The 27,602-nt window shown below is 36.6% G+C and overlaps 2 protein-coding genes across 2 annotated transcripts; both read right to left on the bottom strand.

The window, feature by feature from the left end:
• Positions 1–854: 854 nt before the first annotated feature.
• On the bottom strand, positions 855–1,301 carry LOC138869766 (uncharacterized). The gene has a single exon (XM_070147429.1). The coding sequence runs from the start codon at positions 1,299–1,301 to the stop codon at positions 855–857; it is 447 nt and encodes a 148-aa protein (XP_070003530.1).
• Positions 1,302–3,273: 1,972 nt separating this feature from the next.
• On the bottom strand, positions 3,274–27,034 carry LOC104231552 (sister chromatid cohesion protein PDS5 homolog A). Its single transcript, XM_009784564.2, has 33 exons — positions 26,799–27,034; positions 22,820–23,023; positions 22,540–22,721; positions 20,846–20,972; positions 20,528–20,746; positions 19,934–20,150; positions 19,709–19,854; positions 19,467–19,612; positions 18,997–19,146; positions 18,826–18,874; positions 18,540–18,731; positions 18,223–18,405; positions 16,951–17,105; positions 16,746–16,872; positions 16,474–16,623; positions 16,328–16,387; positions 16,093–16,229; positions 15,842–15,959; positions 15,574–15,705; positions 15,282–15,481; positions 13,770–13,926; positions 13,456–13,605; positions 11,649–11,726; positions 10,996–11,562; positions 10,800–10,904; positions 9,587–9,666; positions 9,109–9,160; positions 8,909–8,995; positions 8,743–8,798; positions 7,657–7,719; positions 7,420–7,574; positions 3,934–4,346; positions 3,274–3,849 (listed from the first exon to the last, which is right to left on the bottom strand). The coding sequence occupies exons 1-33, from the start codon at positions 26,889–26,891 to the stop codon at positions 3,805–3,807; spliced, it is 4,995 nt and encodes a 1,664-aa protein (XP_009782866.1). The 5' UTR covers positions 26,892–27,034; the 3' UTR covers positions 3,274–3,804.
• Positions 27,035–27,602: the final 568 nt, after the last annotated feature.

Raw genomic sequence — 27,602 nt, 5'->3', positions numbered from 1 at the left:
TATTGCACTTGTTACCTTCACCATCCAATTTGGTTGGGAGAATTGGCCATGACAGACAATTATGCATAGGTCAAAGTCAGTAGCCTGAAGAAATATTTCCATACGTAGCTTCCATTCATCATAGTGGTGTTCATCAAACAAAGGAGGTCTTCCAATGTGCATCCCAAGCTGTACTGGGGGTTCTGTCTTCACAGCTTGGTGTTCATCAATCATAGCATAGAGATTTATAGCCTCATCCTCCTTTTCTTCCTCTTGATCACTCCTAATATCATCATATGCTGTCAGGAATGTCTGCTTCATGGCTTCAGTAAATCTTTTGCCTAGGATTATTCCTTTGTTGGAACCTTTTTTCTCTCATCTTCTCCCATTTCTCCTTTTCATCTGTTCTTTCCTCCGCTCAATTTCCCACATTGGGAAGTCCTTTACCATGTGATCTAGCTTGCCACACTTGTAGCACCCATCATAGTTAGCTTTGTCGATCTGCTTGTGCTTACTATTGGTCTCTCTCTTAGATGCACTTTTGGAATTCTTTATGAACCTCTTGAACTTGGCAAACATTGCTAGATCGGGATCATCATAGACAGATTCATCATACTCATATGCTTTAAGAACCAAGGCCTTATCCTTCTTTGGTTTTTGTTTCTGTAGTTTTATCTTTCTCATTTCATGAGTTTTTAAGTTTCCAACCAACTCATCAAGTGAGAATTTATCCAATTTTTTGACTTCCTGGATTGCAGTGACTTTTGATTCCCATGAAGCTAGAAGGATTCTTAGAACTTTGCTAACCAACTCTTCTGAGGTAAACACATTTCCAAGTGATTTCAGTTCATTGGTTATTATAGTGAACCTAGTCATCATATTCGGATGGGCTCAGACTCTTTCATGGAGAAAAACTTACAGTTTCTCATGAGTAGTTCAATCCTTGATCTTTTTACTTGATTTGTTCCTTCCTGAGCAATTTGGAGCGCATCCCATATCTGTTTCGCGTTAGAACACATTGAAATTTTATTGTACTCATCAGAACCAAGTCCACATATAAGGATTTTCTTAGCGTTTGCATTCTTATCCATCATTCTGATATCTACTGCCACAAATCCGGAGGGGTCTTTAGGAACTATTTCACTTTGTATATTTTGTTTAATAGGAATCAAAGGACCTTGGTTTACTATGGTCCATCGTTCATGGTCTTCAGTTGTCAAGAAATCGTTCATTCTTGCTTTCCGCCAACTGTAATAATTTTCATTGAACAAGGGTGGTCTGGTAGTTGAGTGTCCTTCATTAATTCCAGGTGGAGCACTCATCTTTCTTCCAAGATATCTCTAGGTGTTAGTCGTGTAAATGAGAGAACCTGCTCTGATATCATATGTTTAGTTTGAGTGCTTGTATGGATTACTAAAGAACTTGGTTCTTTACCGTGTTCCTTAAGCGTAAAGTAAATAAGCAATACAATGAACACAGTGATTTTTACATGAAAAATTACCTGGCTCAAAAGGTGCAAAAATCATGACCTACCACGTAGGATTTTCAACTTCAACCCACTAGAATAATGAGCCAAAATATATCAATTACAAGACTGTAATTCAATACTCTCCAGTACTCTTACTACTCCTATTTGATTCACAAGTTACTCTAACTTGTAAAGCAAAATATTCAATTCAACTCACTAATTATTTATGACGTTTGATTACAATTAAATTTTCTAAAACCCATTCACTAGACTAACTTGAAAGAATACAAAGCAAGTACGCAACACAAGTAAAAACAACTTATAACACTTTAGTTGATGTGTGAAAGGATAGTTCAGAAGTCCAAAGTCAATCTTATTTAAACACGACTTGAGATCTTCTAGGAGTCCTATTCATAGCCAACTTCCTCTTTGATAGGACTCCTACTGTTCTAAGGATTCCACAAGCTTTCGGACTTTTGTCTCTGACTGACTTATCTGTATATTCTTGAGCAACGACCCTTATCACTTATAGTAGGCATCTTTCACCAAACTCGAACATGGGTAACTTTGAGATAAAGTTATTGTTCATACGTACAAGTATCAACCATGAGGAGCGATCCTTTAACCTGAGGAGTTGGTTCTTCACAACAGTTAAGCAGCTACATGGAGGACCTGGTTCTTTAAGCAGTTAGTCATATTTTGTTAATCATCAAAACTTCAATACTCAACATAATGCTCGGATCACATGTTCTTTCAAGCGAAAATGGAGGCTCATTTGGTAAAATTTTAAAAATATCTTTATAGTAAAGTATGGTTTTTGGTTGCGAAAAATATTTTTTTAGGTAATTTCACCATGCTAAAGGAGAGATTACGGAGGCTACGAATTCAATTCGAATTTCATATAGTGTTAAGAAGGAAAGAAATCATCTTCAAGTTTAAAATGTTTGTAATTGCATGCCAAAATTAATTGAAGTTCCAATTCCGGAAATGCCTAAGTCACCTTTGATTTCTTTCCTCTTTTATATTATTGAACACTGTGCTAGTCTGTACGAGAACACCTATAAATTTACTTTAATTTATCATAGCAAGTTAGTTTTCATTTTAATTACCAACTTACCAATAATATTTATCCTAAATATGAGTATGCAAAATTTGAGCTCTTTCCACTGATGTCTTCACGATTAGCTCGAAGGGTTTTTCGTTGGTCGGATTTCTTCTTCTTCCTTTTTACATTTGCGGAATCAAAATGTTAGACTGAGTCATTTGTTATTGGTGATTGAAAGTCATTTGTCATTGGTGATTTAACTATGTTTGATCTCATTGACTTGGACCAGATCTTATATGCTAAATCGTACCTTTGCGTAATATACATTAAAATGATACATGAAGTCAATTAATACTTTACCATGCGACACGTCACAGGACACAGGTAGCGAACTTGCCACCACTGCTTCAGCAGCAACTCCTCTATAAAGAAAATGCTAAAAGGAAACACCACTGTAAACTGAAAAACTTGAACTGCACAAATAATGAGTTATTTCTGCACCTAATTATTTCTTAAATTGTAATTATTGCAACTCCCTAAACTTACTGAAGTTAAATTCAATGTTAGAACGAAAGAAAGGAAGTTTGAGTTTGCTTGATTAAATTTATCGACTAGTTGGCCATAAGCCAAGAAAGAGGGGTTTGTCGGCTCGGTTACAACTCGTGGAATCATTCAAATAGAACAAGGAAGGTTAAGAGAAAACAGACTTGAGTGGCGCCTCCAATTCTCAAAGCTAATTCTTGCCACCTTCCATTCACAAATGTTCAGATTCAGAAACAAATAATCGTGAAAAGCGTGCTAATATTACTGATTTCATACACCACAAATGCTTACAAATCTACAGTTCACAAGAGAATACACGGATCCCATAAAGGAGGAACTACGAACAGACGAAATTCTGTTCCTACTCTAAACAACAACATATACAAAATGAAGACAAAACTACAACAAAAACCGAGCTGCAACACAGGATCGGTTGTTGGGTAAGTTAATGCTAACTTACTAAACTAGAGCTGTACAAGGCCTAAGACAACTGCTATTGACTCATATCAGTTACCTCTAGACTGCAGCTACACAACTGTGGGAATGCACATCCTTGTCCTACACCCTACCTTTTAATAAACCTGTGCACTACCATTTTCTATGTGGTAAACTGTACTTCATAAACTTATTAATGTCGCTGTTAATGGTATCTTCTTCTTGTAGCAAGCTTTTTGGGATGACGGTATTTGGCTTGATGCCAAGTGCTCTCCAGGATGCTGCATCTCTACAAATCATTAGCCAGGATCATATGATGGCCTTTTCTGCTGGTTTACTTCCCTCCAGCCGATTTCCCTGCTCGACTTTTCCACGTGCTCTGCATATGACAATATTTATTACCACATTATCGTTCATCAAGAACTGTAAGTTTCATTAAATAGTGAATAAGAATAAGCATTACCAGTAGCTCATCATCAGATAGTTCTTCATCAGATCTTGTAGCTGAACTCCTTTCAGAGTCACCTCGATCAGTTGAATGACTGTCTGCATCATCTCCTAAACTCCCCTGAGAATCTGATCTTTCAGCATCATCATTTGACTTCTCCGTCGATACATCTGGCTGTGGTTTCTCATGTGAAGAAGAGATCTCCTCGTCCAATCCACGGGAATCCAGAGGGGTGCCAGGTTCATCCTCAAATTTTTTATTTTCCAAGGGACTTTCTTCTTTTACGGACTCTTCCATACCGCTTGACCTATCATCATCATCATCAGCCCCTGGTTTCCCATCAGAGTACGATCTGTCATCCTTGTCAGACAGTTCGTGTTCAGACAAACTCCCATGCATACTCTCTTTCTGCTCACCTTCTGAATTGCCTAGTAAAGCCAAATGTCAGATTAGTAAGCTAGGGGAGATCACGAATAACATAGCAGAATGGTAAATTTTGGAAACTGTCAAAATTATCAAGCTCCTATCAGAACCTATTCGACCTCATCTGACTAATAGCTTGTTTGGCCAAGCTGGAGAAATCCGCTTATTTTGAGAATGTGCTTTTGAAAAAAGTGTTTTTGGAGAGAATCAGTTTGTGTTTGGCTAATCCGTCTGAAAAGCACTTTTGAGAAATAATTTGTGTTTGGCCAAGCTTTTTAGAAAGTGCTTTTAAGTGTCAAATTACGAATAAGGACATGAATAAATTTATTTAATAATTAATATTATAAGTAAATAAATAATATCAAAATTTTGTTATTACATGCAATAATTAAAAAAAATCATTTTATTTAAGTAAAATATGAAAATAAAATTAAAAAGTACTTAATTCTTTTAATATAAGTTAAATATATTAAAATTCCTTCAACAAATATAAAAGCATTCACCCCTAAAGACACTATATATTAGAAATAAATTAATATCCTAAGTATTAGGTTTAAGGGTATTTTAGGTAAGAAGAAAAGCCAAAACTGCTTCTGCTTCTGCTTTTGGAAAGAAACTACTTTTTTCTGCTTCTCTGAAACTGCTTCTTCCCAAAAGCACTTTTTTCCCAAATAAGCTTGGCCAAACACCTCAAATTAGGGAGAAAAAAAAGTGCTTTTGGGAAAAAAAAAAAAGCACTTTTTTTGTCTTGAGAAGCTTGGCCAAACAGGCTATAATGCAGCAACTAAGACATAATGGAAGTTCTGATATTACTTGTGAATGTTGTAAATTTGGTTAAGTAATAGTAAAGATAACTGAGCTTGGATCATTTGGCAAGAACACATCACATTCTAATCCAATGTTAATTTAAAGGCAAAATACCTTAAACCACCCCTAAACTTGGCTCAGATTATTAGTATCCTCCCCGAACTATGCCCGGTCTTAATTACCCACCTCAACTTGGCCTTTTGAGGGCCATTCTCCCCTTAGACGCCGATGTGGCAAAAAGTGTGGGTGCACTCGCCTGCCACGTGGATTTTTCTGTCTATGTGACATTTTTTTTGAAAAATAAAATATTTTTTTACCTTTTTAAGAATATTACTTTTTTAGATAATTTTTTTCGAATAAAATTTATGATAAAACTACATTATTTAGGCTAAATATTTTTATTTGGCTAAAAATAATAAAGTTTTAGTTAATATTTTTTTGAATTTGACCTGAAAATAAAGATTTATACAATTGAAATAAATAGTCAAGGCATCTAAAAAGTTATAAAAAATACATAGTTGAAATAAATAGTTATTGCATCAAAAGAAGAAATAAAAAGAGTGTACAATTGCACTTGTAATTTCTTGCAATTGTATACTCTTTTTATTTCTTCTTTTGATGCAATGACTATAACTGTGTATTTTTACTTTTTTAGGTAAAATTTGCAAAAATAAAATAAAATTTAGAGCACCGTAATTTAGAGCTATATAAAAAATTATAGCTAAAATAATCAATTTCAAACTATATATTTTTTTATAACTTTTTAGATGTCTTGACTATTTATTTCAATTGTATAAATCTTTATTTTCAGGTCAAATTCAAAAAAAGATTAACTAAAACTTTATTAATCTTGGCCAAATAAAAATATTTAGCCTAAATAATATAGTTCTATCCAAGTTTTATTATAAATTGTATTCGAAAAAAAATTATCTAAAAAGTAATATTCTTAAAAAGGTAAAAAAATATTTTATTTTTCAAAAAAATGCCACGAGACAGAAAAATTCACGTGGCAGGTGTGCACCCACACTTTTTGTCGCATCAGCGTCTAGGGAGGGTAATGGCTCTCAAAAGGCCAAGTTGAGGGGAGTAATTAAGACCGGGCATAGTTCGGGGAGGATACTAATAATTTGAGCCAAGTTTAGGGGTGGTTTAAGGTATTTTGCCTAATTTAAATGCACTTAAAAGGACACAACTTTACTCATCAGGGAAAGGATCCAGTGGATTGGGACAACTAAGTTTAAGAATGTCAGGTAAATTAACACAGAGCTCCTAATGACAACCTCGTAAGAGCACCAACTAATATATGTGATCCTCCTCTTCCTCAGATTTTCAGCACTCGAGATGGCTCCTTTAGAAGCCATCGACACGAAGGAACACCCCTCTTTAAACTCCCCAGTAATCCAGACTGACTGGGAAAATTGTCTCGTCTCTGCCTAGCATCTTGACACAAAAGGACTAAAATGAGAAGCCACTGCCAATCCATAACTTCCATTTTTTAGAATCTTGATTTTCTAATGAAAGGATTTGTTTGTAAAGCATTTCAAGAAGGCTTTGGAATTCCTCGATCTTCCTATCCTTATTGTTTCTTCTGAAACTGAGGTCCCAAAGGATGTTTCTCCCTCATGTAATATTCCAAATCTGTTGGAATGTTATCACCTTTTGTCATAAAACTCCTTTGATGTACCAAATAAAATGGAACTCGTTAGATGTTTGGAAAAGCGGATCTCAAAGTATTGTCTCCACGCCACTTGCGGCCCCCAAGAGCTAACCCTACTCCCATCCCCTGTTTTGAAAGATATATTGCCAGTACAATTACCCCACTCCAAAGGCCACATCCAAAAGGAACTTTTCGCTTTCCTCTCAATTACCAAAAACTAAGGAAAATTGGTAACTTAGTTCTTTGGGTGAAAATTAACTTAAAGAAGTACTCTAAGTTTGGGGAAACTTTCAGATCCGACAAAATGAGGTTTTCGTTCTTTCCTTAAAGAAAGAGATGGCACTGCTGCATTTCAAATCATCAAATGCCACCCATCTCTCCAGTCAAAACTCCATCACTCTGATAGTTTGTCATTCTTTTATACTCTTCACCTCATGATATATCCAATTACCCTCTCTCTCTCCCCCCTTTCATTTGTTGACCTTTGCATAACAGAACATACCAAGCATCATACCGAAGGAAAGGCAGCAAATGATTAATACGGTTAACTAGAATGATAACAAGAAACAATATATCAAGAAATTGAAAGCAGAAGAAAATCACAAGAGCTTTACCTGAGCTTAAATTGTTTTCCTTGGACTTTGAGGTTGCCAACGGCTTTCCTAAAAGCAGCCTTCCTCTGCTGAAAGAAGATTTTGATGGGCCTTTTTGTCCATACTTCAAGTTCTTCCTTGGAGTTCTCTTGCCTCGTACTTGTGATAATGGAGGCCTGTCGGCATAATAGATTGCATAAGGCAGATAGGAAACACACAAATAATTTATGTGCAATGAAGTTACAGAATCAAGCTCACATGTTATCTGTCTCTTTCTTTTGCTTGGAGGCAGCAAGAGCTTTATTTTTCCTCTCTCCATTTCTGCAGTAATTAAATGAAGAGGAGTAGGTTAAAGATGCTTATAATTCCTTTTATGATGCAAATAAACAAGGAACCGGAAGACATAAGACAGAACTAAGAGGAACATATAAATGAAGTTATTCACTTACTCCCACAGCTTATTTGCATATGCATAAAACTTAAAAGAGCCACATTATGCAAAGTTAACAGTTCTTTCATGAAAGGTCTTAAAATTCAAGATTAGAAAAGAATTAAGCTAGTCGTCAACACTTAATAATAGTCCGGAACAGCAAAGGCAGAAATACTCATTGTACCAACCCATCTATTTCAATGGGGAGAAAAACTATGCAACCTGAGGTATGATATCCAAAGCATTCAACAAAGAGAAGTACCATCCCACCACTCAAACACTCAACAATACAATTCCCCATTTTGAAGTACCACATAAAAAGGAATCCCCCATAACTTATCAGAAGAAGAAGAAAAGGTAATGTGAGAATCACAAACAGTCGCTCCTTGATAAAGCTCAACATAGCCTTTTATTTGATGTTCGTCAGCATAGGTAAACATGGAGTAAAAATTTTCAACAGATTTTATATACCTTATTCTTCTTATAATCAATATATCCTGTGTTTTTTAAAAAATAATACCCTGTGTTAGCACCAAATGTGTATGTGTGAGCGTGTGTGCATTTCCAAAATATTCTCCAATGGATATTTTATTGCTATCAATTTGGATATAAGATGCTGCAGTATGCAGTGTATTGGGAAGAGATTATCTGAGTTCAGAAAAAAGAAATTGTAAAGAACATATGTTTCCAACAATATCAGGATGGAAGTAAACCAAAGGTTACCCTTTTTGGACTAACGGCAGCAGAGCCTACTTGGACATATTTCTTTCCAACCAAAATGGAGGAAAAAACAACACAAGTGAGTCTAAGCACAACAGGGGGAGAATAAGTTACGCTTTTGATGTAATCCAACAACAAGCAAGGTAAAATAAACTTAAAAATCCCATAAGTACTAATGCAAATGAATTACTTACACTTTCTCGTGGCGTGAAACCATTTTGGAATTTGAACCCTTTTTCGAATTTGAACCCTGTAAATGGTATCCAACACGGTCAGAAATTAAGCCATAATGTATGACTTCACTGCAAGAATCAAAAAAAAAAATCGCAAGAGTGAAGAAACACTTGAAGAAAATCAGACCTTCACAGGCTTCTGCCCACCACCAACAAGCTCCCAACACTCTTTTTCCAATCGGAGGACTTCTACATCACCATCATCATATAGAACCTTTGGTACAATTCACAGCAAAGAATCAAGAGAAATTGACATATTAAAAAGAATTGCAGAAGTTTGTTAAAGCTAGAAATACAAAAGTCTGAAGTATTGGACATGCAGCTTACAACGTGTTTGTTCTTTTGAGTGTCAAATGACTTAATAACACCTTCATAGAACCTGTCAAATACTTGGAGTTAGAACATTAACCAATAATCTTGAAGAATCAAATTAACAAAAATATTGGAACACAATCAGAGTAAAGATTAAAGAAGAAGACACTGACAACTAGACACCAGCCCATGACCCATGAGCGCAATAGTGTATGGAAGACAAAACCAACAGAAGTTGAGCAAGAGAATAAAGAGGACATCAGAAAGAAGCAACAATGATGTGTTAAGAGTATTGACAGATAAACATCTCTACAAGTGTTGCTCCAAGGCAGTCAGCAAGCTAGATGATAAATAAGCATATAAAAGGAAGTACAACCACGCAAGGGAAACCCAAAAAAAAAAAAAGGAAAACAATAAGTACGAACTCCAAGATTGCTGTGGCTGAACATAGCTAGAAAGAACTTTTACTCATCTTGAATTAAGAGCCACTTACTTCTTATCCATGGGCCACCAAACTTTTATTCTGCAACCAATCAAGTCCACAGTGGGAGCTGTATCACCCTTTGACGTGCACTAGAGAAAATCCAGGTAAAAAGCATTAACAAATAATAAGTTCACAAACATGGAAATATTGCAGACGTGAATCTTTTGAGTAGGAAAAAGAAAAAGTGGTATGAAACAGCACAAAAGTTGCAAAACTATATCTAAGCCAACTTCCCTCACAAATGTTAACGAAATTAAATAAACAACAAAACAATTATACAGTTATATAGATAAACTAAACAATACGCCATTGGGCAGAATTATAGATAATCCACACAAGGGAAGAGGATAGCTCGCTCGGTATTGTTCATCCTACGTAATCTGCACACTCAAAACCTCCTAATAAAAGGAACGAACTGCACTTTTATGCTACACCAAATGATGGAATATTTATGGAGGCACTATAAATGTTTTAGGAGGTTGAAAGCAAGGGCTCCAAGTCCTATGTGCTTGAAAGCAACCACGTAAAACTGGTCTAATATTCATTTTCCTTAAACCTATAATAGAAAGCCTTCTCATTTCTAGAACAAAGGAATCCTTAAATCATATATGAGTATCCATGATATAATTAAGATCCTCCAAATTAAGGTAATTTCTTCATCAACTATCCGATGGCTATCTTTATTTAGCTTTCCTTCTAAGACAAAGGAACCAGCCACAACTGCGCTTTGCAGTGCACCTCGTTGTTTACCTTGAGATAACATTCAAACTGCAAGAGATAAAAAGATGAAGTCCCCACATAATAAGGAAGATGCATTAAAACAATTACGTTAAGTTACAAAGGGATCGAAGGTAATAAAGAACTTCAAACCACATTCATCAAAGAGAATGTAACAGACTGCAAACAATATTCTGCAGAGATTTTTGCAGATCAGTTATTGAGTTACAAAAGATAGAATATATTCACTTTAACAGAGAGTCAAAAAAGTTGGACCGTAGAGTTGAGAAAGGAACCAGCATAGGTCACCAAACAATACGCCAGAAGTTGGATCTTATCACTACCATGCAAGTAAACATACACCCAGAATATATTACTTTGCCTTACAGTTGGACAAGGACAGATACATTAACCTTACAGGGGGACAATTATCAGATACATTCAGAAACACATTTGAGTGTGAATGGGGCAACAATGCAGCAAATATACAGATGGCAAGACCTACCTTGGCCAGTCCAGCTATACTTTTCTTCTTCTGTTGCTTGTGAGATCCTGACATGTTATTACTTTCGACATGTGTATTAACTGCTTCTGTGTTTTGTTTAGACTTCTGCAGGACCGAAGGCACAAGGAGAACTCAAAGAGGTGATAATATATGGAGTATCTAGTTTGTAACTAATTCTACTATTCAAAAAACTTACTTTCAGTCCACGACTATCCACTCCAACTTCATGGGTGTCACCACAAGTCTTATCAGTAGATTTACGCTTTTGTTTAGGCGAGAAGCTTGTTTTCATCCTGATGGATGATGTTAACAGGTCTGACTCTTCAGGTTCATAAACATCTTCTTCTGAGGACTTATCTTCCGACATGGATAGAAGATCATCCTCATTTTCAATAGAATCCTTGATTTTTGCAGAAAGTTTATGGCCCGAAGAAGATGATCTTTGTCGCTTTGCACCTTTTGGTACAGAAATATCAGTTCCTGTTTTTCTTTTCTGACGTTTATTGGTTGCTTTAGTTTTGACTGCAGATTCATGGCCATTGCTTGCATCCAACTTATTGTCATCGCCAGCATTATTTGAATCTATCTCCCTCAACACTTTCAAGATGTCAAGATCATGTTCAGTTCTCACCTCAGGATCCTTCACCTCTTTCCGCATCTTAGATCTAGCTTTAAGCCGTTCCATTATTTTTCCCAAAGGCACCTCATTTCCTTCGGTTTCACTGTCTTTCATGGCCTCGTCTTCAGTAATTTCCGACTTCAACTGGTGAATGTAAGGTGGAAGAATAATAATCAGTCAACAGGTGATCATTTATCACTAGCAAAAAAATAGTCAATACCAAGGCTTACTGTTCCATTAGTTTCAAACTTGATTGATTCAAAGTGAACCATGACGCTCTCATCAGCCAACCATGTCTTCACTTCAACCTGTCAAATCACAAAAGGTGAACATCACGCATTTTATGTTGTAAGGAAGAAAAGTTCAGAGATAAATATCGGTGGGAAGGGATGGGAAGTTTTTAGTGGACATATCTCTTTCAGGGTTGGGGATGGAAGCAGGATCAATTTCTGGGCAGTGCGGGGAGAACGAGTTGAGGGTAGATTCCCTAACTTATATAGTGTATCCTGCCAAAGAGGGATTACAGTGCATTGGGATTTGAGGGGGTAGTTCATTGGGATTTGAGATTTAGGAGAACCTATATGATTGGAAGATGGAAGAATTTCACAGCTTGGTTGAGCAATTGTATGGGTTGGATTCGCCGATTAATTCATCAGACGTATGGAGGTGGCGTGAGAGTAGAGACGGAATATTCACTGTTAAATCTTACTTTAAGAGGTTACTAGGGGGAGAGGAATATATTTTTCCTCATTGCTCTATTTGAGAAAAGTGTGCTTCTTTGCATGGTTGGCGGCAAGGGGGGTGATTCTGACAGCGGAAAATCTAAGAAATAGGAGGATCACCTTTGTTAGTTGGTGTTTCATGTGCAAAAGCTCGGGCGAAGACGCAGATCATCTTTTTATTACATTGTTAGGTGGCTAATTGGTTGTGGATGGTGGTTCTTAATTTGTTTGGGATGCAAAGGGTGATGCCGGACACAGCAAAGGAGGCGTTGCAGAGCTGGGCTCACAGGACAGGAAAAGAAGTCCAAGGGCATGGAGTCTTGCCCCATTAGCAATCATGTGGGTCATTTGGAATGAGAAAAATAGGAGGGCATCGTAGGGGTGGAACAGGATTTTGTAAAATTACAAAATAATCTTCTGCTCATTGTTTCTTTTTGGTGTACTCATGAGATCCCTATTTGTATAGAGGATTGGGTCGCTTTGTTGAGACCCATATTATGGTGTAGGTTCTCTCCTTTCTTGGTATATGGCTTCAATACGGGGTTTCTCCCAATTGTTAGTAAAATCATTTACCTTATAAAAAAAAAAAACTAGGCTTTGAAACAAGCACAAAGATAAGTATGTGACATACTTTCATCTCTACCGTGTAGAGAATTTAAAGTACAGCAGAATTCGTACTATGGTGTATTTGGAAGTTGTTCAATCCGCCTTCAAAAGAATGTTAGTTTAGCAATATAGAAATAGGGGAGGCTTCATTTTGGTGGACAAATTAAGGGAGTCACAATAGGCAGCCTAGATTTTTTCAAAGATCCAGATCAACCAACAGTTGGATATACGGAATTTCATTCACACAGAAGTCAACCTGAATGTCTGCAGATTGTAACCAGATTTCCTTGTCGAATGAAGGTTAAATAACAGCATACAAAGAAACAAAAGGGAAGTGACATTTGAAAGGTCACTTCACTGCCAACACAATTTTGTGAAGAAGAGAGTAAATTCAGAAACAAGAGAGATTAAAGAAAGTCATGACAATAGAAGGCCAGCAAGGAGTCCTACCAACAGAATACAAGTTGAAGTTTCGTGAAGAAAGCAAGAGTCTGGAAAAGATAGTGGAAGAAAAAGAGAATTTACTCAGAGGGTAGTTATTCCGACACTTTTTCAAGTGATATATAAAATTCATCATTATAGAAACATACACCATTGGTAAATAAAGCCTAAATACTCATGAATCTCACTTTTCCAGCCATTCAACCTGTGAAATATAGTTATATCAGGTCTATGACACAAACAATAAGCAGCATCTAACATGGCATACCAGAGACTGGTCCTTCTCTTCACCCTTCTCAAGTTGTTTGTAAAGAGATGGAGGAAGAGATACTGATGCTTCAGACTCCTTAAGATCATCCTGGTTAGGAACTAGCCGTTTCGCAATCATCAGGCCAAGGTCTGAGACAGCATATGAGTTCTGCAAAAGTATTCACGCAATCAAATAGCAGGACAATCTCAGGTATCCCCACTTATGGTTGTTTCGTTTGTGCATATATTCCACCGGCACCAAGTGATAGAAGGTTGAAGGATAGAACGACAAGCATTGATACACTTGAACAAGTATCAACTTTCCTTCCTTACCTTTAATATTGCCGAATCTACTGCATCTTCTGAATGTTTTATGCTGTGAAGAATAGAATTTATAGTTAAAATGCTTTCCTTCTCTCTACTAGTATCACCTTCAGATTTCCCCTCTTCATCTCCATGCACCAACATTGAGAGGAAAAGGTGCAATTGCCTGAAACAGAACATTCACATATATTTCAACCAAAATTAGAGCTGTAAGGATAAGGATGGACAGGGATTTCTCAGGATGCAGCTTCTAGATCTACCTAAAATGTTATCACGGGGTACTGTCATAGCCAAACTTGCATACAGACAACAAAAAATGCCAACAGCTTCTACTGTATAACTGACTTCATACTTTAAGGGTTTGGGTACATCTTTAAAAGGTCATCATGCCACTACTGGATCCAATACTGGAGAACCCCACCCCCAAAAAAAAGGGTTCGCCCCAAGTCCAATAAGCTTATTAAAGATGCATATATGCCACATGTTCTGGATTCTTTTAAAAGGTCATCTTACTATGTTCATACAGTGAAATGCTTAGTTCAAATTCAAGTTAAGCTTAATGACTTAAAATTATTCCACTTCCAGCATTAAAACATCAGCAAAGACTGAATAACATACAGTAAATAGCAAATTCTAAATCTATTCATAGAGACACATATCAATAACAAGTTATTAATTGCATAATAATACATTCTCGTTAATGAGGAACATTCTATTTATCTCAGCATGTTCGACCCCAGTGCTACAATTGCTGAATATAAGTCCAACCATGGGTGGAACATTCTATTTAAATTTCATCAACTCGTTATACAACCTGTGAAGTATTACTGTTTAGGTTGAAAATACTAAAGGAATAAAAAGACAAGCCAAACCATAGACATAAGTTCAATAGTCAAGGAGCTATACATCCAGAGTAGGTGACAAGCACCCTTCTTTACCTCCAAGAGAAGTAGTTTAGCTATTCAGCCATGAGGATTAACACAACGAAAAAGTGACACCGATGTTTAGAATATAAATCATCATTAATGTGGATAAGTTACAGCAAGCACTACATAAACTTCATTAATGTCTGGGCCAAAATAAAAGTGCCCGTATACAAGTAGTACACCAAAAAGTATAAAACCTACAAAAGTATATGGTTTTTTAGCTAAAGACACCCAATCTTCTATACGACAAGGAACATTATGGGTGCACCGAAATAGAAGGCTCCTCAACTTCTCAAAATTCCTCTCTACCCCTTCAAAAGCTCTCCTGTTTCTTCTCTCCAAATAACCCACATAAGCATTACACTTAGATGAGTCCATTGTGTATAATTTCAGTAAGCAAACTACTAAGAGCTTACTGTAAACAGCGTCATAAATACAGATAAGATCAGAATCTAAAGAAATGCGGGCTGATAACAGGTTTCATCTAATTGTGAGAATAATTGGAAATAAAATTACGCAAAAGTGAGGCATCCTCAAGCTCTTTAAACTTCTATACCTGTAACCATCAATAAGTAAGACCAGGAAACACTTGTACCTATAAATAGATTCAAATGCTTTAACATCCTTGCATTCGTCAATGTTTGGAAATGAAGAATGATGAGCAAGAGCATGGATCAAGTATGGTAGAATATATTCTGGATAAGGAGCTGGGGTCATAGGTTCAGATTGTGCAGAAAGTTGGCGTGCCTTCCCCTGCTGATAGATCTGGATAACATCACTTAAACTGTTCTTGATCTGTCAATAATTGGGAGATAACAAATGATTAACAAATAAGTATAAACATATAATCAAGACAGACCTTCCAGTACAGCAATCGCAAATCATACCTCTTCAAAATCTGGCTGCTGAAACTGCAAGTCAAGTAAGAATGCACAAGTGTACTTTGGGTCCAAATAACGATCCTTTAGGTATTGGTGAACTTTGTTGAGAAATAACTTCTTTACTTGAGGGAAACGGGCCTAGTAGCATTAACAGTTAAAAGAGATGATTATTCATACAGTTTGTCTCTAGAAAGCTATTGCTGAAAATTGTGTGAGTGGCACATCAGTGGGGGAAATGTCATCTATTTGAGGTTGTAGCTGGTAGAAAATTCACCTCTGATGTCCCCAGAGTAAGGTAAAAGATATCCACGGGAATCTTGTGGTCCCAGTGCTTTGATAGACGAAGCATAGCTTTTGCTGCAGCAAGTCTTAAATGGGCTTTATCAACAGAACTGCAAAATGCCAAAGAAAAGAGAAAGTGAAGCCAGATCTCCTGTGTCAGAAAGCTTTGAACCACACTAGCAAAGCACATCCATCTATTGTCAAAACCACCAAAAGATGGTGATTCCTGCACGGTAGTGGTACCTTGACTTCATTTCCATTGAGATTTCCCCAAAAGAAAGTATGTTTTTTAGCATTCCCAACAAGTCATCAACCCCCAAGCGAAGGTGGGCATCCTTCACCGGTAAATAACTTTTGACCAGTGTCTTAATTCCAAATATCTGAAAATAAATATTGAATAAAAATTGCAATTTATCCTTCAGAATCTAGTCATAATACTGAAACTTGGAATGGAGATAACAAACGAGTGAAATCTGACCTTCAGTGAACAGATCTCACTCCGTTCTTCCCAACTTTCTTTGGTTTTACCTTCTGATGTCTGAAAAGAATAATTTGCCTTTAGATGAATGCTAAAAGAAGAGGTAAACAGTCCACAAATTTTTGCATTAGTTCAAGAAGACATACATGACCGCGCTCCAATATGTTTTTCTTTATGAACTGCTCTATCTCTTTCTCCCTTGTCTCAAAGACTGGCATAGCAGTCTGAGCAATACATCCAAGAGATTGTAGTACAGCAGGTAAATGCGACTTCTCATCTAGCATATCAACAAGTCTCTGCACATTATACAAATAATGTAACACCCAAAAACTTCATCAACATATGACGAAGATAAATTTAGAGAGAGGATAAACCAATAGGCAGTGATTTATATGGGTATAATGAGATAATGACCTACCTTATATAGAACAGAAAGTGACTTGAGCCCATCATCCTTCATTATTGATGCAAGCGCATGTACAGCATACTTGGCCTGCCTCCGGCTTCCCTCCAAGCAAATCCTCTCAAGCATAAGGTCTAATGACCTGTAAGTTACAAGCATAATGTCTCAGCATATTGCAGTAAGGAACAAGCACCAAAGCATAAAAGCTCCAAATGTGAACCTTGAAGAATCTCCCAATTTTTCTCGGATGGCTCCACCAGCCTTTGCCAAAACATGCAAGACACCTTCTTTAATTATCTCATTATCATCTTCAAGCAGATGTATCAAATCTTCCTCAACTCCAGTAAGCAGCAATGGACAGAAACGTGCAAGAATCTGCAATGTTCATCAAAGAAAGACATGAAGGAAGCGCAGAAAAGGAAATTACATACTTCCTAAAACAATAATTGATCAAGTCAGAGATGACGCTTTTGTAGTAGTGACATCCAATGGTAGTACCACATCAAGTAGCTCAGAATTTATAGGGCACTATAGTGTTAGACTGATTCTTAAGGATGGGATAGTTTTGCAAGCAATACCATTAAATCAAGATACACCAAGTAATATAAGGGAATGCCCAACCATCAGTCTAGAGGATAACCAGATGTTACTGAGCACCTTTGAACCACTGGAAATTTGGGAGTGTGTTAAAGCATGTGCAGGGGACAAGGCTCCTGGCCCTGATGGATATACTATGGCTTTCTACATTCAATGCTGGGAAGTGATTAGTCCGGATGTGGTTGCTGCTGTCCAGAATTTTCAAGAAAATGGAGTTATCGAAAAAAGTTTCAATGCCACCTTCTTGGCTTTGATTCCTAAGAAAGTGGGAACCAAGGAATTGAAAGACTTTAGACCTATTAGTCTGATAGGTAGTATCTATAAATCAATTTCAAAGATTTTGACAGAGAGACTCAAAAAGTGATGTGCAAACTGGTGGACACTCAGCAGATGGCTTTTATCAAAGGCAGGCAAATTAAGGATGCTATTCTCATTGCTAATGAGTGTGTAGATGCTAGAATGAAGAGCAAAAATCCTGGCATTTTGTGTAAGCTGGACATAGAAAAGGCATATGATCATCTGAATTGGGAGTTTTTGCTGGGAATTTTATTGAAGATGGGCTTTGCCGAAAGGTGGATCAGATGGATCAAATTCTGCATTAATGTATTTTTGATGTCTTAGATTATTTATGAGTTTTTAACAGAGAACTAGAATTTCTTCTGGTACTCCCTCTTGTAATTATGGATGGTTACACTGGTTTGGTGTAGTCCACCTTCTAATTAATACAAATATGTTACCTTTTCAAAAAAAAAAAAAAAAGATACACCAATGCATTAACCAAAAGCCCCTTGTTTCACTTCTCTCCTTTATAGGTTATAATAATGAAGTCTAGCAAACAAACACGAGGACAAGAAAAATGCAATTATATAAAAGAAGCAAGTTAGTATTAAATTACCACAAGTATATGTGTGCAACACAGAATCAAATCAGTGCTTCCAGCAGATTTTTGTATGTTAGTCTCCTGAAGGATTTCATATACATGCTCCTTGTTGAAAAGTACATATGAGCACTTCAATGAAAGTGTGCCCAGAAAGTCATAGAGCCGATGCTTCTCACCAAGGATCTTGAGCAATTCATCCTGACAGAGAAAACATCACATGAGAACTGCCATGTACTCATACATTCATAGGCATTGCAGCGGCTTTAATCTATCAGTAAGCAAACAAGAAGTGAGAACCCTACATTATAATCAAAACTAGGTATTCTCCTTACCCGAGAACTAGAAGCTTGAATAGAGTTACTGTTTGGGTCAAGGAGAGCTGTTAATATCCTCCAGACATTAGCATCTTTTAACTGATCAAGAATCTGAAAGTTCTCTTCTGCCTTTCCAGGATCAGTAAAACAACGAGACATGATTCGGAAGCAAAATACAACTTTCTTTTGGATCTCAGTGGCATCGCCATCCTGCAATTATTTTACATTGAAGTTCAGTAATAAACTAATGCATTCCCCTTTAGCCGTTTATTGTTCAGGAAGAAAGAGTGAAAGAGTTGCAAACCTGGTGCATCTGCCTTAAAGAAAGATACCTCCTCATCTCTTGCTGCAACCTGCAGCGCAGTCCAAAATTCAATGAATATGTAGTTCAGGTTGTACTACAAAGGTGAGATAAATAGAGACAGAAACAACATCCAGGAACACCTGACATCCAGATCAAACATTCATGACAAACCTTTGCTTCTGCTCCAGCAGCTTCTCAAGCGCTCTAACCTCAACCTTGTCAAAACTCAAGAAGACCCTAACCCAGTTTTTAACTTTATCCTTGACTGAGAATTCACTTGGGAACAAGGATGAGCAAAGAATGTGCTCAACGATGTCTGATCTGTAGACAAAGACACTAGTCAATAATGTATTTACCAAATACTTGTCAAATGAGCCTGTTCAAAAAATATAAAATTTCTGATGTTGCAGGTGTGGCCCAGAGCACACATTAGGAATATGGAGTCCCATTCAGGAACTACAGTGTAACTTGCGGTTTGTGTTTACAGTAGAAGCATCACTTGCCAATTACTTAAGATTTCACAAGGAAACGGTTTAATAGTTTAATTCTCAACTTCTCATCATTTGCTAAGAAAATAATTCATCCATCTTTCACTTATCAAATCATAATATATCCTGCCTCAAACAGCAATGGCAAGTTACCTGAAATCCTTGTCATAAAAACATCTCAAAATCCTCCCTGGGATCCAATCATATTCGTCGCCTTTAATTGAGCCAGTGGAAGAGTTTAAGCAATAGATTCTATATATATCAGCCAGCCTCTCCAGCGTGTATTTTTTAACAAGAAGCTGAATACATATGACAAGACAGCTATCAGAAGACGGAGTTCATTAATTGTCGATTTCAAAGTCAACTAGACTCTTAAAACTAGACAAGTTACATACAGATTTATCTCGAATGCGCTCTGCTACCATCTTAATCGTTTCAACCTTCATGGACGTAATGGTGTTACATGCCGCATCACAAAGCACGGCAACAACTTGTTTGCGCACATTTTCATCATAATCCAACAGCCGTTCCCGAAGGGCAGCTAGAACATGTTTCAATTAGATTACCAACTGAATAAATACATAAATAAATAAATAAATAAAGATTTCCAATATTCTTACAGATGATCTGAGGCGCTTCTTGTCTAAATGGATTTGACAGCAGACATCCCTTGACATGTTCAAGAACAGACATTCGGACCTCAACTATTCTATCAGTAAGTCTCTTCAAAAATTCCAAGAAAATTGGTTGAAAGGCTTCAGAGATAGCAGATCCCGGCAGAGCAAAAAGATCCCCAATTAAGTGTACAGCTTTTAATCGAACATCCAGCTGATCTGTCTGTCACATTCAAGTTTGTATGTTAGATTGTCAGAAGTAGGAAAGGGAAGAAAAGATCTCCTAGATAAATGAACATAAATGACTCTATGTAACATATCTTGAGTTAGTCAATTACTTCAAGACTGACAACTGGAGGTACTCAGCATCAAAAAAGAAGCTAATGGCTAAAATCCTTTAAACTACACCAGCTACCTCAACAGGCCAACCAGGCCATAAAGAAGAGAGAAAAACAACGGCTAGTAAGTTTCAATAATGATTACTAAGTTGTCAAGACATTTTTTGAAAAACTAAAGCACGGATTCACACAGTTTACATTACTTCACAGGAAAAAAAGATGATCTAAATAACACAGAGAGGGGAAGAAGAAATTAATGCACCAGTAGCTCTCCTGTGATGTAGGGAACAACTCCTGATAGGATCTGAGGAGCACAACGGTAAATATCATAAATGACTTCATGGTAGTCAATTTCAAATGTTGTTGGCCTGCTGTCTCCAGACATTGAAGAAACAAGAAACTGCTTTATGCTGGGCTCCAATTTTCCTGCACACTCTTCTATCACCTTCATAGCGAGCCCCCTTCCAGCTATTGTAACATCCTGATAAAGTGTTAAAACCCAGTTCTTCAGGATAAAGCGCCCAAAGAAAGAAATAAAAACTCCTGCAGATATATTTCATCATGAAACACAATCACTTACTTTCGTATGGCGACCTAGAACCGACAAAATGACATGTAAAAGATCCTCCCGGATATCCTCACTCTCTTCTATGAGAACAACCATGATAGTTTGCATTGATGTCAGAACACTATCTTGATGCTCATCCCTACATACATGGTGTATAAGCCAGGATGTTATTGAATTAGGGGGGAAGTCGGAGCAACAAAAATTTGTATATAACAGTTGGTACAATTTTTAAACTTTTGAGATAAAATTTCATCTCACAACATATATTGGCATACATTCATCATGATATGCACTTTTATCATTTTTTCTAAATTAAGCACCCCAAATTAAGATATGCAGTGACACTTACCTTTTTTTTCTGATAAGTAGTGCAGTGACACTTACCTTGCTTTACCTTCTTCAGTTTTTTCACATTAGTCAGAGTCATACTAGATTATTTTTGTTGCTTGAACAGGCTAAGAAACACTTTGAAATGGGGACAAAGTAAAAACAGAAGTTTTACTTATATGGCTTTCAAAAAGCAAAGTGGGTGGAAGAAGTTGTTCAAAACATTTGTAGCATAATTGGGAGAAGAAGACAGCGATAGTGACCAAAAGAATATTGGACCTTACAAGATTTATGATACGTGGTTGACAAAAGTCCTAGAAGTGCAACTAATTTTGGGAAATAAATTCATCTTCAAGGTGTGAATACGTCCTCCCACCTATTTTGACCTGCCCCACCTTTTCCTCACTTTCTTTCGTGTTTCCTAATCATTTTCTTTCCCCTCTCTTCTTTTTGTATAGCAGAGTTTGATCTTTCTCCTTCTCTTCAATTTCAACGTTTGGCATGTTCAAATGCGAGAGGAGTCAAATAGTGTTTGGCCCTATTAAGTCCTTTTAGCACGATTTATTGAGTACTAGTGTAGTTTCAACACAAAAACAACTGTTAGAGTTCAAGCCAGCCAATTGAATGGAAATATAAAAGAATTTTGGCTCAGTACACATAAGATAGAGCCAATGGAACAGAAAAAGGAACATATGAGAGGACACTCTGATGTTTGACTTGATATGCTTACGAAGGAAACCAACAATTCATTACTAAATGCCCCAATAACATCATTTGCCACATCATAAAGTTACTAAATGTCATCTGATTTGTAAGGTGGTGTCAAGTATGTGGAGGGTGGTTCTAAACTGTTTCAGATACACAGTGGGTGATGCCAGGTACAATAAGAAAGGTGTTGGATAGCTGTGCATTTAAAGCAGGAAAACAACAACAAGGGCAAGGGAGAGTGCCCATTTGGCCCTTATGTGGGCAGTATGGGAGGAGACAAATAAGTGAGCATTTTGAAAATGACTTTGTACATTTGCAGAATAGCCTCTTGCATCTTTTCTTTTTGACACACCTACGAGATAGCTCATTATATAGAAGATTGGGTGTCTTTTGTAGAGAACCATATTTGAACGTATTCTTGAGAATGCATGTTTCCTACTTATTAGTATACTACTTGAATACAGGAGCTTTTCCCAGGATTTATAAAATATTTACCTTTCTAAAAAAAAGGTATTTAATGTCATCAAAGACCAGAAATTGGTAACAATTTGTTTTTAGCTGAGCCAAATTCTTCAGAAAGCAAGATATTGCAGCAGCACTACTAGGTGACAAGTCTGCCAGACTGCCACAAAGTTTACTGACAAGACCTTCTCATACAAGATAAAGCTCACCTGACAACACTGAGAAAAGTCCGGAACATTTCATTGATAAGATCATCACACTCAAGATCCAGCATTACAACACATGATCTATATCTTGCTAGAGTTTCTAAGATGACAACTCTTCTTCCAAAGGATGGACTATTTATATCACCTAAGCCGCTGAAAGTGCTGACAATCAAATGGAAGATGTCCTGACTCGAACCAAAGCACAAAAAAGGTTTTTAGTTGCTCCATAAATCGAGGGCATATAAATGTGACACCGAGTCTCTTTACCATTATATATAATTACCTTTAGAACATCATCACTGTAAGGAGCTTCAGGTGCAGTAATTCTTGTTATCTCACAGATACAGGTGGCAACAAGAAGCTTAACCTCCCTATCTTGATGCTTTAGGAGTTCCAGTTTAACCATAGCAGCTTGTAAGGGCTGCATGGCCTCCAACATAGCTTTTGGCGGTGACTGCTCCAACTCGGAAAGGAATGTTGTGCCTTGCTGCTTGTGGAAAATTCAATCATGTATTACAAGTTTGTAATAGATTCAATCAAACATTACAGCAACAACAAGGTCAAGCATATAACTGAATCTCAAGTTTGTGCGAACACGAATCTTAAAGCATTCACGAGGTTATAAAAGCAGTTTGAGAATAGAAAACCACTTCTTTAAAACCCATATGCAATAGACAAATATCCTATATCTCCTAACAGAAGTAAAAAGTAAAATGCTCATATCCAATCGTACAAAAGAAAAAAAGTTAAACCAAGTAAGCTCATATTAAAAGCTGTGCTGGATAGACACTAGACAGAGCTCAAGACTTTCTTTAATTGGACAGATAAACATAGAGTTTCACAAGAAATTGCACTCAAGAGAAGTGCCCAATACAAGATTTCAAAACAAGATACACAGACCCAAAAGATAACCGGTTACAAGGACACTCGATTTGCGAACTGACCCAAAGAAGCAAAGACCAAAAAGACCCAAAAGCAGACAGCCTAAAAAATTGGGCTTTACCCATTGACTCTATTTTAAAGGCACCAATTATCGAGACAAAAACAGTCAAACTACAGATAGCACAAAGTTGAGACAAGATCATCATCAGAGTACCACATGATGCAGTATAACCATTAGTGGGATGTTAGAAAGGATCTATAACTAGAAAAGTAGCAGCAAGCAAAGAGTGCAAATTGTTAAAACTGAGAAGGTTTCAAAGCGCAGAAAAATGGCGGCTTCCAATTATCATGAAATGATTCTCACAGCAGGCAATTAGCTAGTTGATCAACTGATGGAGAGCACATCAAACTTTAATAAGGAAATGATAAAGCACATAAAATGGGACGGACATCATTTGAAGCAATTAAATATCAACATTAATATGTCTCTATTGATGTCGGGTGAGCAAGTTCCTGGTCAAAATTTATCTTCAGTCAGTCATTACAACAGGCTGCACTTCCCTGCACTATCTTTGAGTGCCAAATTCCAACTTCATATATTCTAAATTTCTTATTACTATTTTAAGGACAAACGAAAATTCGATTAATAATAATCACATTAATCACAAAAAACGTTGAAGAAAGTCATCTGAGAAAAGGTTTTAAATAATTCTCAACTTTTTATGCAAGCAGGGGAAGTTTGTATTTTCTGGATTAATTAATGACTCAAGGGATAGAATATTTTAAATGCAAAGAAATAAATGATCCATATAATGGGATTAGAAATGAAGCATGAGATTTCTGCCCCTTTTCCATTTGCAAGAATCAAGAGTGTCACCTTAGTATAAGGATCAAGAAAGAGTGTCGTCCCCTTAATTTTTCTCATTGTACTTAGTCAAGTCAGTCATGAATCAATAAGCAAACATTAATCGGCGGATTGAAAGAGCCATCAATCACTATGATCTCTTTCTTAGAAAAGAAATTGCGTAAATTCTTCCTTTTTTTCTCCCATGCTTTCCGTTGGTCAACAACCAACTAAAGTGCTCTATACTTCTTCACTACTCGTACAGGGAAGGTGGAAGAAATGAAGTCTCTCTTTTTTTTGGGGGGAGCAGAGCAGTCAAAGAATGAACCAAACCAAATGATTGTTCTAGAATGGCTATTCCTCACAATTGCTCCTTGTGATGCAGCGGAACCATGGCAATTAGGATCTCAAGACGCAGCAACACAAGTTAAATAGAAATATATTCCTCGCCCTAGAAAGAGCCCGCTCTAAAAAGAAGTAGTCCGTTGCCCAGGGAGGGGTTCATTTGGTAGATTAGTCCTATGGATGGGTCGCCATGTGGTCTCCTTTTGTGATTGCTCGGTTATCAGTCGAGGAGACTGTCTGTCTGAAAAATAAGGACACACCAAACAGGAAACTAAAGAATCCGATCTACTGCAAAAGCAATCCAAGCAGATCTGTCGACCAAATTGACCGGAAACCATGCTCAATGTACAACTTTACTTTTCTATTTTGCTTTGGCAGATCCTAAATAGAATAAGAAGATACTGAAACTTGCAAGACAAATACAGAACAAGCTTTAGTAATTATCAGCTTTAGATACAGGTCAGTGTAGGGGTGGCAAACAGACGGGGTGGGACAGATATTGGGGGTTCGGAAATAGTAATGCAAAAAACGGATAATCTATCCGACCCGATCCCTACTTAATACGGATAAAAAACAGATTAACCGGCGGATAATATGGATATCCATATTATCCATGGCTTCTTGAATATGATCACTTTTGAGAGAATTCCTAATCTCCCAAACTTGAGGAGCCCCAAATTTGAGGCTTTACAAATGTAAAAGTTAAATCCATTAGATATCCATCGGTTATCTACTGGTTATCCATTTTCTAAGTGGATAATATGGTTCTTATCCATATTTGACCCTTTTTTAAAAATTCATTATCCAACCCATTTTTTAATGGATAATATGGGTGGATAATTGTTTTCTTTTAACAATTTTGTCACCACTAGGTCAGTGTAATGGGAGTTTTAATTTCAGGAGGTTCTGATAGTAAATGAGCAATCTTCAGCAAGGCCTTTGGTTCAACTAGGTTTCAATCCCAAACTACTGGGTCCACCTTATGAATCTTTTGTATCCATCAACTCATTTCAATACTAAATAATCTGTTTTTTTTTAGTGCAGATCAGGTTTTTCCAAGCAACAGAATTTACTTCATATTGTTGTTTGCACCAAAATAAGGAAATTTTAAGAGACTTAACATCATGACACTTTCTCCCTGCAGTAAGTGGCCAGAGGCAGCTAAAATTCTATGTTTATGATGTGGTGTAATTACCAAGATAACTGTGTGGTTTCTCATCCACAGTTTTTATTTAAAAAAATTTAATTGACAATCATAAGTCTATAACAGAATGGGCTCTGGATTCTGTTCAGATTGTCAATCACAAAGTCCTCCCCCCCCCCCCCCAAAAAAAAAAAAACAGTCATTCTATCTTTTAGCATAGGTGGCAATTTCTCATCAGCAAGGTGGTCAAATGATGCAGTGTCTAATATGAATAAAGGCGCCTTATTTTGGTTGGGAGTGTTTTCTTTTTTAAGGATCAAATAGTAAGATTTTGTAAGGCAATAGAATCACCCGTATACAAGTAGTACACCAAAAAGAAGAAAAATTTACAAATGCTTTGGTTGGGAGTTAACTCAAATTGCACTTAAGTGTGTCTATCCTAGTGACACTATAGCAGTAAGAGCAAACAGAACCCATAATATATAGCTATTTATCCAGCACATTGTATAAAGAAACAAAGTTATACACATCCTCATGTGCAACCTAAAGTTGAAAACTTTAAAGTTGGATTCCTCACGTCCTTCAGTTTCTTAATTTACTTTAGAAAAAGGGGAAGAATTCAATGAATTTTTCCCAAAATTGAGAGAAAGTGGAAAAATTAACTAGCCATACTAGAATCGTCAGGACAAATGTAACTGAAATAAAACCCGAAAAAAAAAATACATACAGAATGGTTCAGAAGTAAAAAGGTAGCTTAAAACAAAACAAAAGGAGGGACTAAAAGCGGGAAAACCCAATTTTTATAATACATCAAAAAAAATGAAAAAGAAGAAAACTTTATATCCATTTTAGGGAATTACAAAAAGGAATCTGCAAACGAACCCTAATTCAAGTGAAATAAATGGGGAACTCTGCATGAGCTTCAACTAACTATATATTATGTGGAGCAAAAAAGGAGAAGACAGCTAAATATTAGCAGTGCATTAAATGTGAAAGAATTAACAACAACAAGTTAAATTAAGAGGAGAAGAAAAAGGGATTTGGCACCTTTAAGAGCTTGATAAGAGAGTCTTTGGTAGAGGGAGGGTCGTCAAGCTTGGATCCCAGCTCCTTGAGCTGGAGTTGCAGCTTTGAACCCATATCTTTCGTCTTCTCTTCGTCTCTTTTGCTGTGGGAGAGAGTTTTAGGACATTTAGCTGTGGGAGGAAGAAGTGGGCTTTTTTGTTTTCGACAGACAAAAAGCGAGATTTATTAAGTTGAAAGAAAATAGAAAGGGGACACACCCGATCGAGCTCCTCTTGACTTCAGCACCCTATTTATCCCCAGATTTACTTTGCTGAACTGGTTACCGATTTTTCTTTTCATGTCCCTCTATTTCATCTTATTTCTATATGTTACACTCAAGTTCCAATTATATCATGTTACACCCGCTTTTAGTGTCTTCCTCCCGTTTCAAATCTCGTGATTTAATTTCTTTTTTCTTTTGTTTTAAAACATAGGAGAAGGATTGATAAAATTGTCTACTATAATAGAGTCTACGTCCTACAAATGAATTGATTATAAGATGTTTATTCTTATTTAGGCAAATACTATAGATAGTCTTTTCCGTGAAAGCACAAAAAGTTAATAAAAATACATATTCAATGTATACTTATTCTTCAAAAGAAATAATTTTTTCTTATGTATGAAATATACTTATGAAATAAGTTTTAAAAATAATACGACATATAGAATAGATTATCAAGCATTCTATTTGTCCTATTTTGCGTAAAAGTATTTGACTAGACTTGAAATATTAAAAGAAAAAAAACTAACAAATAACATGTTAAGTATGTGTAAGTGCCAACTTAT

The sequence above is a fragment of the Nicotiana sylvestris genome, chromosome 5 (assembly GCF_000393655.2).
Source record: "Nicotiana sylvestris chromosome 5, ASM39365v2, whole genome shotgun sequence".
Lineage (NCBI taxonomy): Eukaryota > Viridiplantae > Streptophyta > Magnoliopsida > Solanales > Solanaceae > Nicotiana > Nicotiana sylvestris.
Note: the sequence above shows the minus strand (reverse complement) of the source record. Positions and strands in the feature narration are given on the sequence as shown.

What these genes read in the sequence shown, in the direction of transcription:
- LOC104231552 (XM_009784564.2), bottom strand. Translation starts at nt 26,891, where the DNA reads ATGGGTTCAAAGCTGCAACTCCAGCTCAAGGAGCTGGGATCCAAGCTT. An exon ending in AAATTGGGAGATTCTTCAAG is followed by an intron (nt 16,873 to 16,950) that starts GTTCACATTTGG and finishes TGTAACTTACAG; the next exon opens with GTCATTAGACCTTATGCTTG. An exon ending in GTATAGCTGGACTGGCCAAG is followed by an intron (nt 9,667 to 10,799) that starts GTAGGTCTTGCC and finishes GATTTTCTCTAG; the next exon opens with TGCACGTCAAAGGGTGATAC.
- LOC138869766 (XM_070147429.1), bottom strand. Translation starts at nt 1,301, where the DNA reads ATGAGTGCTCCACCTGGAATTAATGAAGGACACTCAACTACCAGACCA.